Source organism: Chiloscyllium punctatum, chromosome 3, assembly GCF_047496795.1.
Source record: "Chiloscyllium punctatum isolate Juve2018m chromosome 3, sChiPun1.3, whole genome shotgun sequence".
Lineage (NCBI taxonomy): Eukaryota > Metazoa > Chordata > Chondrichthyes > Orectolobiformes > Hemiscylliidae > Chiloscyllium > Chiloscyllium punctatum.
This window is the reverse complement of record NC_092741.1, coordinates 87,538,116-87,555,106: the sequence shown is the minus strand read 5'-3', so window position 1 is coordinate 87,555,106 and position 16,991 is coordinate 87,538,116. Positions and strand designations below refer to the sequence as shown.

At 37.8% G+C, this 16,991-nt stretch overlaps 1 protein-coding gene across 7 annotated transcripts in view; it reads right to left on the bottom strand.

The window, feature by feature from the left end:
• Positions 1-714: 714 nt before the first annotated feature.
• The window catches only part of LOC140462260 (nuclear receptor coactivator 7-like), a 116,062-nt gene continuing 99,785 nt past the window's right edge, over positions 715-16,991 (bottom strand). For 6 of the 7 annotated variants that reach the window (XM_072555989.1, XM_072555988.1, XM_072555992.1 and 3 more), the window contains 5 exons: positions 5,233-5,358; positions 5,003-5,155; positions 4,788-4,883; positions 4,146-4,219; positions 715-2,404 (listed from right to left, as the gene is read on the bottom strand). In XM_072555989.1, coding sequence (XP_072412090.1) covers positions 2,269-2,404; positions 4,146-4,219; positions 4,788-4,883; positions 5,003-5,155; positions 5,233-5,358 — 585 coding nt within the window. In that variant the 3' untranslated portion in view covers positions 715-2,268. Of the gene's footprint in view, positions 2,405-4,145; positions 4,220-4,787; positions 4,884-5,002; positions 5,156-5,232; positions 5,359-6,356; positions 11,057-16,991 lie in introns of those variants that run through there. The other variant, XM_072555995.1, reaches the window with a different exon arrangement.

The window sequence follows — 16,991 nt, the reverse complement described above, 5'->3', positions numbered from 1 at the left end:
AAATTGAGCTGGGTGAATTATAAAGATTGTTGTGCAATAAGACAGCTCATTTTAAAATTATAATTGAGAAAGAACGTGAGAAGTGTAATTATTTTATTTAAAGCTAATGGTATTACTCATGTCCATTCCATTCCTCATTCTTGTGAAAATACAACTCAATGGTTTAGAACCCATGGTTTGACCTAGTAAAAATGCGCATTAAGTGCACTTTTACATCATGGTAACCAAATGACAGCAATTTTGATTCCCTGAAGTCACAGGTTGTGCATTCTATAATCCAGGATCTTGCCAGATATTAGGCAAGTTAAAATAGTTTGATTGTACAGGACCCAAACTCTGCATTCAGGAATGGTTGGACTGGAGAAGGTCTCAAAAATCCAAATATAGAGGCATAGAGATGTACAGCACGGAATTAGACCCTTCAGTCCAACCCGTGCTTGCCGACCAGATATCCCAACCCAATCTCGTCCCACCTGCCAGCACCTGGCCCACATCCCTCCAAACCCTTCCTATTCATACACTCATCTAAGTGCCTTTTAAATGTTGCAATTGGATCAGCTTCCACCACTTCCTCTGGCAGCTCATTTCATACATGTACCACCCTCTGCGTGAAAAAGTTGCCCCTTAGTTTTCAAAAAAGGTTATTTTAAAATCAAGAAATAGAAATGATCATCTTATTTCCTTCAGGTACAAAACATTCATTCTAAGACGCTCTCAAATACACAGATTTATTAATTAACTGCAACATTGTCACAGTATACATTCTTAATGATGACATTCACAGGTACAGAATTCAGATACAATTAGAATGTTTTCATTACACTAGATATAGTGTTTTAATATAATATGATTTGTAAGCTATTGTTTAACATATCAAATGCTAAACTTTAAAAAAAATTGGTGAAATATTTAGTGCTCTATTCAGATATTCTTAACAACCTCCACAACAGCAAAATATGCAAAACAATTGCTAAAAACCCATGACTTTATCTAGTATTGAAATGCTTTTCAGTTCTTGTTGCAGAATTTTTGTTGATCAGAAGTAGAAATGGCACCTTATGGAAACAGCATTTTAATATCAATGTTTCAATATCTGATCCAGAAGGGGGGGAAAACCCGATAAACATGCATTTGAAATACTCTAAGCATTATGAAAAGTTTGATGATGTTTCTTTACAATCTGTTCAACCACTTAATAACAAAATAATCCAGAAATCAAAAACTTTTTTTTGCACCATACTTTGTTGCAAAAAATGCACTTTAATTGACTAAAATGAAGGAAGAATAATGTATGTATAGTCTTGATTATTTACAATTCATGCTGTATATGGTGCCAAAAGCTCCTGCCATTTCTTTGAAAGTGCGATGATATTCCTTGTGCGCTTACCAGTTCCTTTATACCCTTAAAACACTGGAATGTTCAAACAAATGCAAAAGTACATACACAAGAAACTATTTTACATAATCATTTTTCAAACTGTAAACAAAGATTTGAAACATGGCGTTCAGTGCCTGCACCGATACAAAACCAACCCAAGTACAGGGTATAAAACATTTATGTAACCAAAAACAAATATAAAAGTTGCATTAAATTAAAGTACTGTATGATAATATATAAATGATCTTGACATAATTACAATATTTCCTTCCCCCTCCCACAATTATCACTTTTCCAAAAAATTCACTTTCACTTGTTGGAAAACAAGTATTTCTACAGAACATTAAACATTCCAGTTAGAACTTTAAGTAATGTCATTAAACAATTAAAATGTCTGAACTAACATTCTAGTACTGAACGGTGTGCCTTCAACATGCATTATGCAGTCTTAAAATGTTTTGTATTAACCATACTGTTAAATTGGAAAGCATCACCTTGAACCATGGCTTTGGTCACACTAGTACTTTACAGCCAGCCACTCTTTGGCTACTGCACCACATTTGGAAGGAAAGTTTTCTTTTGTTCCTCTTTCACACTAAAAAAGACCATCAAAAGACTCACAGACTTAACTGTCTTCTTTTAGCACACGATGGAATGCAGATGTAAGAGTCCCAAACAAGTTGTAGTGTAAACATCAACTTGCTCGAAAGCTGTGGCCTGTAATCTCCTTTATAGTTCAGCTTTAAATTGTAGCTTAAGCATTCAGATACATGCTCCTTTATGGTATCTTGAGAGCACTGGACACAATATAAGGCAGCTAGCAGTGGAACCATACCATCCATTGAGCTGAACAGCAGAATTAAGGTGGCACAGGTAAAAAGTCAGCAAATTTATACAAATGTCCACACTTCCAAATCTTGCACAATGAAGTCTTCTTTTTTTGACAGTGTTTCGTTGTTAAATGTACTACATGGGTTGCTTCGTCCGTGATATAAATCGGCATCAAGCCATAAGCCAAAATGGCCACTGAAATTGCGATTATTAAAAAGTTAAGATCATGAAATTTGTCAGTTGTTAAATTTAGTATTGTGTGTGCTTACTCATAGCACTGAGCTGAACTTCATGGTGAGCACTGAAACAATGGTTACTGCTTATTTAAGAAAACTGTTTGCACTGATCTCTTTGGTATCTCAATATATACAGCAGCCATGATATTTATAAGGAAAGTAAGCAGCCAATTACAATAAAGTATTGTTAAAGACTGGAAATTAAGAAATTAAAGCCATTTTATCCCTTCACATTTAAGTTTTCAGATAATGAAATTAAAAATAATTGGAATTACAAGATAAAATATTATCAGCAAAGCTATGAAGGAAAAAATGGAACATATCATAATGGATAACATTTCATAAATATAAGAATTTTTACTATCAGTGAGAGTTTGTGGCAGTAACTATGATTACACGATTCAAAACCCAGTTACACTTTATTCAAGTGACACTAAAAGTATAAAAGTGGACGTTTTTGCTAATTCACTGATGCTTAGGGATTGTAGTTTAAGGAGGCATCAATTCTGTACCTTCTGGAGGAGCACATTAAGTTCAAAAGACAAAAAACTTTAAAAAGAAAAACTTCCACTGCATTTTGACGTGTGCAAAATTCATCCCACATTCCATTACTCCGAGGAATCCTTAATACATTTTGGTGCAATTTTCTCTCTTTATAAAAATCCTCTTATAAATGGACTTCCCGATAAATCAAATAACTTCTCTTGTGCAGAACTCCAGCTTATCAAACAACTAACAAAATGCACTCAAATTACTGTGGTGTAAAGGACTGATGGGGCTCATTAAAAAGACATTTAAGCCTCCATACTGAGCAAATACTAATGTTATATTGTTACCATATCACAAGGTGATTCTTTTTTGGTTAAAACCATCAACAGCAACATTGTGGTTTCATTATTTTTTGTTAAAAAAATTCAAACATTATAATAATATTCTATATCAGTTTTTAAGTTTTTCTAACTAAAACTAAAAGTGTCCAGTTAGTAGTAGTGGCACAGCGATAATGTCACTGAATTACTAATCCAGAGGGGCTATGGACATGGATTCCAATTCCAACATAGTAAATTGTGAAATCTGAATTCAATGATTAAATTTGGAATTAAAAGCCAGTCTAATGGTGACCTTAAAACCAACCGGTTCACTAATGTCCTTCAGGGACCAAATATCTGTCATCCTTATCTGTTCTGGAGGCTCCAGAGCTACAGGAATATGGTTAACTCTTAAAAGCCTTTTAAAATGACTAAGCAACCATTCAGTTGTATTGAACAAAATCTGCTAAAATGAATGAAACTGAGAGGGCCACTGGAAAAAGCAAACATTCAGGCCTGCAAAGCTCTCTTTGTCAGGGGATTTAGGCTGAAAAGAGGAGACTTGTCATGAGAGACTATTCCAAAAGAATGACTATGTCCTAGACACTATCATCATCATTACACCCACTACAGTTGAGTTGGCAGCACAGTGATAATGCAGTCAACAGAGAGTTGGCCTGGGAATCCTCAACATGGATTCTGGACACCAGAGTCACATGACATTAACTCAAATATGGGCAAAGAAACCGCAAGATGATTAGCACCTAATTGTCCTCTCTGCACCCAACAATTCAAGGTCTAACCAGCATCATTCACATCCCATGAATGAATTGAAACAAATAAACTTTGGTAAATAAAATAATAACATTACTGTACTTAGTGGATACATACCTGCCTCCACCTAGTTCTAAAGAATCTTTGTCTCCTTTAATGAAATAAGAATTTTCTCCGCTCCATCTGAATATCTATTGAATTACAATATATTAAATTTATATTCATGTTACATAATAGTAAGGCAGTACTGCAAAACTTACATCAATTATGCATTAGTTAAACCTTGTCAGGAATTCCAAAATGTGAATTTATTACACAATACAAACAGCAAATGTTACGGTCAGCAACATGTTATTCTGGAGAATTGAGTTTCAATAAGAACAAGCAGTTGTTCTTAGAATACACAAGACACGGACAGAGCTGCATTTACCCCCATCATTAGTTACCCAGCTAAATGTTTTCTGCTCCTGTAATAATTCATACTATGTGAAATTGATAAGAACTCAAAATAGCTGTGATACTTCCCCTAATGCATATAAGAATTCTTCTTTGTTCAAAAACTGTACAGCACAATAATACCAAGTTTTGATGCAGAACTTAAGTTTAACAGATGACATTTAAAAATACATGGTATAAATCCAGTGAAATTTTCAACAACGTTCAAAACTTAAAAGCAGGGATTCATGTTTAGAAATGATTTTGTCAGAACTTCTCTCAACTATCCAAACTCTCCAAAAAGTTTACATTGCTGGAAATTACCTTCAACTGTGGATTGAATGTGTAGAGAAAGGTTTCTCCTGTACCAAAACAGTGATCACTTAATCTGAAAGGATGTGATGCCAATGCTCCAAATATCTACAAAGAGAATATAACCTTGGGTTTAGGAATGTATTTATTCCATGATTAAGTTCTTGAACTAATCAAACATATAAATGTATTGTTCCAATAAATAGCTTAGATAATAATTGATTTACCTGATTATCCATATCTTTGACAACAAGGAGGACAGGAGTATCAATAACAGCCAAACTCCGGTAAAGCGTTCTTAAGCTTGTTCCGTGAACTGCTGTACTATATGTAAGTCGCCAAGCATATCCCTGTGTTCTTGCAGGAAGGTGTTGTGATAGCTGATGAGTGGAAAATATTTAATTAGTGGACTTCTTTCTACACAGAATATTACAGCCACTACAGTGTGTTCATATACCTTTTCAATGTGGAAACTCTCCAGCAGTTCACTAGGGTCTGTAAGAACAGGCTGCAGATCATCTGCCCCTTCTTCGTAAAAACTCCCAACACTCTGGCGTCGTTTTGCCTCCTCGATGGTGATAATCTGTAAAAAGTCAATAACAAAATTTGAAGAATTTTTCAGAACTCCCTGCTCTCAAAGGAAAACTGACTGTTCTGACTACTATCCAGCAACTTGCTGCATGTTTAAAACTAATGTTGGGAAAACAGGTTTTAGGCTTGGCATGATGCATTCTGATCACCAACTCACTTGTTGATACACCATGTTCAATCTCTCAGAGACTGACAGAGGTGAGATAACAGAGTTTAATAAGACTGCATTAATAAAATCAGATAAAATTTGATACACTATAACAGACATCAAGGAAGAATGATGAATTTTCTAGCTTCCACCATTGAATTTATGTAAATGAAAGCCAACATCTACATCTTCTTTGTAATCAAAGTCTAGATGCAATCAACTTTCACAAAAAAGATGCAAGACACTACCTCATTTGATTTTATTACATCTGAAATAATAAAAGTGATTAAATGCTGAATATATAATTGTACATATTGACTTTCTAACAACAAATCAAACATGCAGTTTTTTTTTGTGTCATGGAAAGGCATTCAGGGGATTTCCTACATCTTGGAGAATGCTGATAATGCATAAGCAGAGACCTCAACACAAAAATAATACTGCAATTAAAAATTAAATTAGAAACGTGTACCAGATTAAGATAACAGATTTTTGTTTAGGAGGGTAATGGTGTTTTAGAGAAAGGACTAAATTTATACACTACTTTTACGATCTATGCTGCACATAGATCTTTAATTTCATTTTAAGCAAATGAATGCAAAATGACAAGAATTACTTAGAGGAAGAAAAAACTGAAAATACGCCTCAATGCAATTATTGTGCAATTTAGAACATTTAAAAAACTGGAAAGGAAAACTACTGTATAAAGTTTTATCAAAAAAATTTTGGTCATTGTAAAGTGAGCAATTTCTCAACAATTTCTTTATTAAATTGCTTTCAGACATGTTTCTGCTTTAAAAAAATCTAAACTTAACTGAAGGAAGGGAAAATACATGACTGACCTGTACAAAGGATCCATCATCTCCTTTTGCTTTGAATACAATTCTAATGTTATTTGACATTCTAGTGCCCCTCATTTCTGCAAGTGGATTTCCACAAAACTCTGGTTGATTACTTGAAAGTAGCAATAGTTTAACAGCTTCCAACTGCTTACAGGCTGCGTGCTTCTATGGTCCAGTGTATTTGATTGGCTGTTCCTTTATAATGAACTACTTTCTATTCAGCATAGCAACTTTCATTTTGCTCAGAAACTACATGTGCTCTTTGCACAAAACAAAACTGGAAACTTGCCAAAGCTCCCTCCCCTTCCTTTACATCCTATACAATGCATTATTAGATCATCTGAAGTGTAATCCCATTTTTTTAATCTTGCTGTTCTATAAATATATCTAGACAAGATTTATATTAAACTTGGTTGAATAAACATGATATGAAACTATAAATTATTTCTATTTCAGTGAAATTTTACTACCTGAGTTTGATTTTATATTTTCTAAATTTAAATCCATCTTTTATGCCCATCAACCAAAATCAATTTACTTTTGAACAAACCAAGCCAACCTGATTATCAACCATATGGAATCATATTGTTAAAACCAGAGTTTTATTTAAATCCAAAATTATTTAATAACACCTAAGGCAAAATTTGATATTGTGGTTTAGGAGAAAAATTGCAACTTGAGCAACTAGATGTTACAGCAAAGGCTCTGAGCACACCACTTAGTCATAGGGGTTTCAGCTGCAGCTCCCCCCAGGATGCAGTAGAGAGATGGAGCAGCTGCAAAAAAAGACAAGCTTTTCACAGGAAGAGGAAATTGTGGTCAGGGAAGAGAAGCTCGCAGCATGAAAACTCACCCACTTAAATGCAAAGAGAGCAGTCCCACCCATATCTAAACCAGGAGCAGTGAAATATACTAGAAATGCAGTTGGTTGAGATACGGTATGCAAGGTTGCTCTCGACCATTTGTATGACATCTTTAAACTTCTAGGCTCGACTGTTGGCACTGATTACTACAATACCTCTTCCTTCTCTTCCACACCTCTTCAGTATACTTTTGGAGGGCCTCCTAATCTCAAGAGGGAAGGAGAGTTCTATCCTCTTGTTGATCTCCTGCATGGCATCCAAAGCCCTTAGTCCCCTCTGGCCTGTTGCACCTTCTACCTCGCTTCCACCATGTTTTCCACTTCAGCTCCTACTGCAATCAGAATGTATCATGCCTTTAACGTTTATTTCTTTTGTTCATCAAAATAAGTTTAAGTGGCTGTATACCTCACACTAGCTTGTGCAATCACTCAGGGGTGCCTTCATTGCTATTATTTAAAGTAGCACAATGCATGACCTTTGTATGCCACCTTCCACACTGTGAACAAACATAGGAAAATGCACACTATCCCTAGATTTGGACGCAGAGACTGCCATTGAATTGTTAACTTCTGGAATTTGGGCAGTTTGGAGGGGATTTTTTTTTAAACTGCTCTTGTCTTGCTTTTGAAAGATGCAAGTGGGGCCAAAATGAAGAATGGCTAGGTCAAATGAGTTTGTACAAGATCTCCTACAACAGCCACCTATTTTAACTAGCCTGAATTCACACACAAGATGATGATAATCCAAATGAAGATGGCCCAAGTTAATTCTTACATCAGCATCCCAACAATATTGTCAGAATGTCTATGCCATTGCACCTCTGGTTTGAGAGCCACAAAGTCTTTAACTCAAGTGCAAACTAGTAGCAGGTGCCTTCCAGATTAGAGAAGCAGCAAATGTTTCCAAGCCCTACTTTATGGATTTTTGGTGTCCAATAGGTGAGGGGGTGCTAAAGCTTCACAAAATAGGTGCCCTCCTTTCAATCAATCTCAGATTTTCCTCATTCTTCCATTTATGAATTACCTTACTGGGAATATGTTCATAGATCTCCCACGGTACCCTAATTACACCCCATCAGCTCGCCATCAATCAAATTAGAGTTGAAAAGTGTGGCACTGGAAAAGCACAAGTCAGGCAGCTTACGAAAAGCAGGAGAATCAATGTTTCAGGCATAAGCCCTTCATCAGGAAGGGCTTATGTCCGAAATGTCAATTCTCCCGCTCCTTAGATGCTGCCTGACCTGCTGTGCTTTTCCAATGCCACTTTTCAACTCTGATCTCCGGCATCTGCAGTCATCACTTTCTCCTGCCTATCAGTTTCAGATAGGAATTATGGGCAATTTAAACAATGTCCGGGAGTTAAAATATTTCAAGTCTCATACCGATACGTACAGATGATTTAACTCCCTGCATTTGCCTCTTGCCCCAAATTAAAACTGGCAGGATAGAATCATGACATAAATAGCTTATAAAATAATACAATAAAATTGATATAAAGACATTTAAGGGTACAGTATTTTCAAATAGCTTGGAATGAGTGGAAACATGCACATTCCTTGATGGACAGGCCAGGTCTTGGAAACTTGAATGATTTTCTCAAGATTAATTCCACAGCAACTTATGCCAAGTTTTTTTTTAAACCCTTGCATTTTATGTGCACGTAGAGCAACAAGCTTGAGCAAATTCGAGTCTAGAAATGGTAAATTCCTGTCAGAGTTTCTACATGTCATTTCCGGCATGTATTTCAAGTTGAAACTTGTATCACTAAGCCACTCCAATAATTTTAAAAGTCAAGCAAGATCAGGAGAAATTAGTGAAAAAAAAACAAAATGAATATTACAAATGTGTGACTTATGGATTAAAAACTCTGATTAAGAATTTGACCTCAATGTTCAAATCCCCAAAGTAAAGAAACAAAATGCATTTATTGACGCTTTTTAAAAGTACTCTATAACTCCACTGGAGTACCAATCAACATTGCGTTCCAATCCTGAATAGTTTTTGAACCGCAATCTGTCAGCTTCAAGGCTATGAGTGCTCTTAGTACAACTGACAATTGTTGGGTGAAAGAATGCATTAGGAATGTGATGCTGTACAGTTAGTACCACATTGCTAAACAATTATACTTTTATATATGAACAAACGATCTCTTTTCAAAAGCCTTTTTTCCAGTTGGGAATCTTTTCCAGATTAACTTACTTCAAAAGTGTCCAGTGATGTTAGCGTGCATAATATACATGAGTTTTATCAATAGGATTTATGATAAAACTATACATTAAAAAAAAGAACTGGAAGGGAAAGAATTTACTCTTAAAATTAGTGCCTGATTTGCTCTGGTTACATTTCAAGTTTAAGCGAGTATTATAACACTTTTGTTAAAGCGACAGTGTCAAGATATATTTGATAGAAGGCACATTCAGGGAATTGCCTCTAGTCTTAGTCGCATTGTCTCAATTACCAGTTGATCATTTTACTTATCAAGAAACAACTGCAGTTAAAATGAGATTCATGTTCAAATGGGTGACCATTAACAGGCTTTATCGTACAGACTTGAAACACATACAGGAAGTGACATATAGATACTGGCTATTTTTAGTTTTAAGATCTAAATTTTCAGATCTAAATTTGTTCATGCTTTCCAGTGAAAGTGAAGTTTCATTAAAAATTAGTTGAAACTGGCGGCACGGTGACTGTGGTTAGCACTGTTGCCTCAAAGCGCCAGGGTTAGATTCCAGCCTCGGGCGACTGTGTGGAGTGTGCACATTCTCCCCGTATCTGCATGGGTTTCCTCCGGGTGCTCTGGTTTCCTCCCACAGTCCAAAGATATGCAGGTCAGGTGAATTGGCCATGCTAAATTGCCCATAACAATAGGTGCATTATTCGGAGGGTAGTGGGTCTGGGTGGGTTACTCTTCGGAGGGTCGGTGTGGACTGGTTGGGCTGAAGGGCCTGTTTCCACACTGTTGAGAATCTAATCTAATTAAGTGACTCAGATAGGCCTTTGATGTTAGAGCGCACACAAGTAGCCAACGGAGTGCAATTTAGCGCTTGAAATTGTAACTTAAAATAGGTGCTGGAGTTAAGCACTTTAGGAAGAGAAGCGGTGGAAGGGAAAGGTGTTTCGATTCTTCAGACTCAAGCAAGTGAGGGGGAAAGGGTAAAAAAATGCAGATCGAGACACTGGCTGGCTTGAGGCCATTGGTGGAAAGACAGCACGAACGATAATATGATACAAGTGTGTTTGGTGAGTATTTCTAGTTATAAACTAAAAGGAAGGTCTTTAATTTATATTTAGGAGTCGAGTCTTTTTTTTCCCTCTCAAAAATAGTTTCAGTCTAAGATTGATACTGGTGTAAATAGAATAATTACAGTGAAAGGTAAAGAGCAGGAAAATCTTCAAAGTAAAGACCAGCAATACTACAGCAATTAATTTTAAAATTAAATACAATGGTGATGGCATGATGCAGTATGTATTACGACTGCAGCACATAGGGAGCTTCTGTAAACTAAGGTGATCCAGAACACACACATGCAGTACAGGTAGTTCTGTGATAACGCGTGTTTCGGCTAGAACGTCCCTGAAGAATTAGCGAACAATATTTTGGAGAACACTTATCTCTGTTGGCAATAGCACGATTCCAGCCAGGATCGGCTCGCGTGCTTTATTCTGTCATGTACTGATGTGAGCACTGAAATCTCTCAGCCGTTCTGCGAGTGCGCTGATGTTCTTGCCATTCTGCGCATGCACGACATCAGTGCTGGTTCTGGATTAGTGGTGCTGGAAGAGCACAGCAGTTCAGGCAGCATCCAACTAGCTTCGAAATCGACGTTTCGGGCAAAAGCCCTTTGTTCTGCGCATGTACCAATGTCTGTGTCGACGCTTCTGCGCATGCGCGGTCTCAGCACCCATCTTCCTGCTATTCTGTGCATGTGTTGATCTCAACTGCCAACAGAGCGGCTTTCTGTGAGAGGTACAGTACGGAGAGCAGCTTTCTTACATTTATAAAAAAATGTACTGTGTTAAATTTTCTTTTGTTTCATTAATAAATATAATTTCAACCTTCATTCAGGCTATGTTATAACTTTGCATTAGACTTCTGGGTGATTTTTGAGCGATCATGAGTGAAGTTTCAACTTTGCTGGCCTGCCCCTAACCCCACTGTTCCCATAGGCCTCATTATTTCTATTAAACAATTTTCTATTAAGCAAGGTTTCACTGGAACACTTGCATTATAGGAGTACTACCTGTAAGTGCTTGCAGCCCAAAATTATTCCAATATAAGTTAAGTAGCTGGAGTCTGAGCTGCAGAAATTACACAACTTAGAAGAGGTGAGTTTGGGGTGGTGCAGTGGTTAGCACTGCTGCCTCACTGTGCCAGGCACCCAAATTCAATTCCAGTTTCGAGTAACTGTTTGTGTGAAGCTTTTACATTCTCCCAGTGTCTGCGTGGGTTTCCTCCCACAGATACGCAAGTAAGGTGGGATTGATCATGCTAAATTGCCCATAGTGTCCAGGGATGTGCAGGCTAGGTGGATTAGCCATAGAAAATGAGGGGTTACAGGGATGGGATGAGTCTGGGTGGGATGCTCTTTGGATGGTCGGTGTGCACTCGATGGGCCAAATGGCCTGCTTCTACACTGTATGGATTCTATGATTTTATTCTGCGATTCCATGAGTTACCTGGACATTTTGTTCGGGGAGGCAGAATGGTGTACATGCAGATGATGCAGCTTTTCAGGAGCCTTGGCCTCTCCAACAGTTACAATGTTCTTGCAGACTGGATGGATGAGATCTGGGAGGATAAGCAATCTGACATGGCATCATGATACACAGTGCCATTCCAGTGAGGGGAGAAAATATGAATGTTACAGTAGGACAAAATTACAGTATAAGTAGGGAGCTAGATACTGTTCACTGCATCAGTAAGCTGTCCATTAGACCACACTCGATCACTAAAGTGATTGAACATGTCATCAACAGTGCAACCAAGTCGCACTTGCTTAACAGTACCTGCTCAGTGACTCTTTATTTGGGTTTCATCATACCACTCAGCTCTTGATCTCATTACAGTACTGGTCAAGCATCAAGAAAAGAGCTATGCGCCAGTGGGGATAGTGAGCGTGACTGCCTTTGACATCAAGGTCCTACATGACAAAGAATAGCATTAAGCAGTTCTTGCAAAACTGGAATCAACAGGAATCAGGGGAAAATTCTTTGCTGATTAGAATCATACCTGGCACAAAAGAAGGTGGTTGTGATTACTGAACCTTCATCTCAGCTCCAGGAGGACTCTATGAGTTCCTCAGAATAGTGCCATCTTCAGCTGCTTCATTAATGATCATCTATCTGGAACGTTTGAAGGAGGACCGGGGGAGCATATTTAACACAAGAGCTTTATCACACAAGGTGCTCATTTTACTCTAAGCTGTTTCCCTCCAAAATGGCCTTTGATGTCATGACATCATGTGATCAGATTCTTAAATTGACAGTCCAACATACTGATATCAATACACAATACCTTCCATTATAAAGGTCAGAAGTGGGAATGCTTGCTGATGACTGCATATTTTTCAGCACTATTCACAACTCCTCAGATTCAGAAACACTCTATGCCTAAATACAGCAATGATGTGGAGGTGTTGGTGTTGGACTGGGGTGGACAAATTTTTTGAAAATTACACAACGCTAGTGTAACAGATTTATTTGCAAGTACAAGCTTTCGGACTGCTGCTCCTTCATCAAGTAGCTAAATACAGCAAAAACCTGGACAATATCCAGGTTTGGATTGACAAGTAGCAAATAATATTTACATCACCTAAGTGCCAAGCAATGACCATTTCCAACAAGAGAGAATCTACACATCACTCCTTTGTCACTCAATGGCACCAACGTAATTGAATTCCCCACATCAACATCTTGGGGTTACCACTGATTAGAAACTGAATAGGAATAAATACTGTGATTACAAAAAAAGGCCATACACTAGGAATACTGCAACAAGTAACTCAACTGCTGGTTCTCCAAAGTCTGTCAACATTTAAAAGGCATAAGTCAGGAATGTAATGGAATACTCCCAACTTTCCTAGACGAGTGCAGCTCTAACAACAGTCAAGAAACTTGCCATGATCCAAGACCATGCAGCCTGCTTGACTGGCACAACATCCACTCCCTCCACTATCAACACTACGTACCATCTACAAAGTGCATTGCAAAAAAATCACCAAGGTTCCTTAGCCAGCTCCTTCCAATCACATGACCGCTTCCATCTAGAAGGACAACAGCAGAATTGTGGAAATACCACCACCTACAAGTTCTCCTCCAAGCCACTGACTGTCCTGACTTAGAAATATATCACTGTCCGGATAAAAATCCTGCAATAACCTAAAAAGATATAATACTAGCATTTAGAAATACATAATATAATCAAACAGAAATCATGCCTAACAAATTTATTATAATTCTTTGAGGTGATAACAAACAGGACAGATAAGAGTCATACAGATAGATAAGGCAGAACAAATAGATATAATATTTTCAGAATGTGTTTGATGAGGTACCACACATAAGGCTACTTAATAAGATAGAGCCGATGGTGTTGGGGGTAGTATATTTACACGCACAGGTTATTAGCTAACTAATAGAACACCAACAGTTGGGATTAGGGACACTTTCATGATGGCAATCTTTAATTAGTGAAGTGTCACAGGGATCAGTGTTTGGCCAAAAATAATTTACAATATGTTTGAATAGATACTAAATCTAGGACCAGAGAACATAATCTCAGAATAAGGGATATGCAATTTAACACAAAGATGCTTTTACTAGTCTCTCCTACTCATGAAAACATCTTCTCCACATCCACTCTATCCAAGCCCCATCAGTATCCTGTAAGGTTCAATGAAGTCACCAATGGAATGAGTTCAAAATGGAGGACTTAGTTTATGGTCTGAAGTCACTAAACTCAACGTTGAATCCAGAAGGATATAAGGCGCCCAAGTGGAAAATGATAACAACGTTAAAGATAGACATGTAAGATTATGAAACTTGTTATGGATATCAGGAAGGAAACAAAAAGCAGAAACTAACAAAAGCAATAATCAAAAACTTCCATACTCGTTTCTTATTGTGTATAACTGCATTTATTATTAATGTTTTTATTTTTTATATTCAGAAGTTAATGTCAACACTTTTTTATACTATGGGTTAATTTAAGTGCAAAGTATGCTGTAAGAACAGTGTCAACTAGGTTTAGTAATAGCACTCTCATCTTGGAATCACATGCTTATAGGTTTGAAACCTCTGAAACTTGAATCCAAAGTAGACTAGCAGGAGGTTGGAAGCCAGGCAGCATCAGGAGGTGGGGTAGTGAAAAGTGAATACAGGTGGCAGGTGGAAGCAGGTTGGTTGATAGGAGGAATTAATCCGGTTGGTAGCTGAAGGGAAGGGATGGAAGGGAGGAGACTGCCTGGGAAGGGAGTCAGGGAATGGGTGGAAAGGTTATTGAAATTGGTGAACTCAATGTTTTGAGTCCTCCGGGCTGTAGGCTGTCCAGGCAGAAGATGAAATGTTGTTCCTTCAATTTGTGGTCTGATTCATTGTGGCAATGGAGGAGACCAAGGATGGACTTGTCAGAGTGAAAAGGGGAACTGAAATGGGCAGTGACCGGCCCTTACAGGCCTGGCTAAGTTGCTTGGTGAAGCGTGCCCTTAGATTATGTTTGGTCCCAGCGTTGTAGAAAAAAACCACTTTGGGAGCACCGGATACAGTAAACTAGGTTGGAGGAGAGGCAGATGAACCTCTGTCTCACCTGGAAGGACTATTTGGGGCCCTGAATGGAGGTGTGCTGGCAGGTTTTACATTTTTATCATTGCAGGGGAAGCCATTCAGGGAATATTGGTTGGAAGGGTGGCGCAAACCAAAGAGTGCTGAAGTGAATGGTCCAGGTGGAAGGCAGAGAGGGGTGGGGAGGTGAAAATGTTCTGTGTGGTGGGTCTAGAAATGTTTAAGGATGATATGTTGGATTTGTAGACTGGTGGGTGGAAAGTGAGGACAAGGGGGACCTTGTCTTTATTATGTTTGGAGGGGAGAGGGTTTAGAGCAGTGGAGCAGGGAATAGAGGTGGTGCATGGTGGGTTGTCTGGATGACACAGGGAGGAAAAGCACATTGTTTAAAATAGGCAGACGTCTGGGATGCCTGGGAATGGGACGTCTCTTTGTCAGAGCAGGTGCGATGGAGGTGGTGGAATTGGGAAAACGGGATGTAGTTTTTGCAAGATACGGGGTGGGAGGAGGTATAGTCCAGGTAGTTATGGAAGTCTGTGAGTTTGTAGCAAATGTCAGTCCATAAACTGTCACTGGAGATGGAAATGGAGGTCAAGGAAGGGAGTAAGGTATCTAAGATAGATCAAGTGAATTTAAGGGCAAGATGGAAGTTGTTGGCATAGTTGATGAACTGCTCCAGTTCAGCCTGGGAGTAGGATGCAGCACTGATGCAGTCATTGATTTAACGGCAGAAGAGTTGGGGAACAGTACCTGCGTATGTACTGAAAAGGGACTGTTTGACATGGCCAACTTAAAAGAGAATTGAAGAGAGGCAAGAAAGTTTTTCCGATGTCTTGATCAACTTTGTCAGCAATGAAACAAATTAACTTGCCGTTTTTTTAAACAAGCCTTTGCTGTAAAAAAATTAGTTTTTGTAAACAAAAATTCTTTCATGGGATGTGAGCATCATTTATTATCCAGCATTTATAGCCCACCTCTAATTGCAGATGGTGGTGGTGAGAGTTTCCTTCTTGAACTGCTGCAGTTCTTAATGGTGTACAGTTACCCACAGAATTGTCAGATGGGGAGTTCCATGATTTTGAGCTGTCAATCATGGAACAACAGCAATATAGTTTGAAGTTAAGATGTTGTGTGGCTTGGTAGGGAATTTGTAGGTGGTACTTCCATAAACCTGTTGCCTTTATACTTCTAGGTGCTAGTTGACTTAGAGGATGAAAGTTTGGGTTTTTTTTAAAGAGAGCTCTGATGAATTGCTGCAGTGCATCATGTAGATGGTACACTAAAAACAATCAATTAATGAAAACATTTCACCAGCTAGATATGGTCTGCATTACTGTCAAGTATTATATATACTAGATTATATTGATTTTATTTCTTTGTTGCGCTTCTCAGCTAAAATAATGATGAATGCTGTTTGGAAGGTAAGCAAATCTTTAATTACAAAAGTATAGAGACAAAAACACCTATCTTTAACAGGGTAGTTGGGCAGCTGTAATGCTATTTTTTAAAAACAATTTACAGCTTGCAGATGTGAAAAATCATTTGATCAGATTGTTCTAGCTGCAGTTGTAGAGACGTTACAATTAGACTATTCAAATGTGAACCAAGTTGGACAGCTGTGAAACTTGCAGACTCATATACATAGGAACTTGTCTTCAACTAGAATTAATCTATTTCTGTCAGGGATTTTGTCAATTTCATGAGGGTAATATGTTTTAAATGGTATACCTTATTAAAATACCTCAACTGTGGTACAGCAATGTAAACCATTAAAACAAAAAAAGTTAGAGGATGTAAAAATAAAGTACACAAAATCTCTTTTTCTTCAAGCCTAACAAAAAGCTAAGTTGTGTGCTTCATCTCTCAATATTAGATAATACACAGATCCATTTCAGGCAACAATGGACTCAACGCAATAAAATAACTGCTCCTAAAATCTACAGGAAACATAAAACCTTTACTCATTTCTCAAGTGTGACTTGTTCAACTAG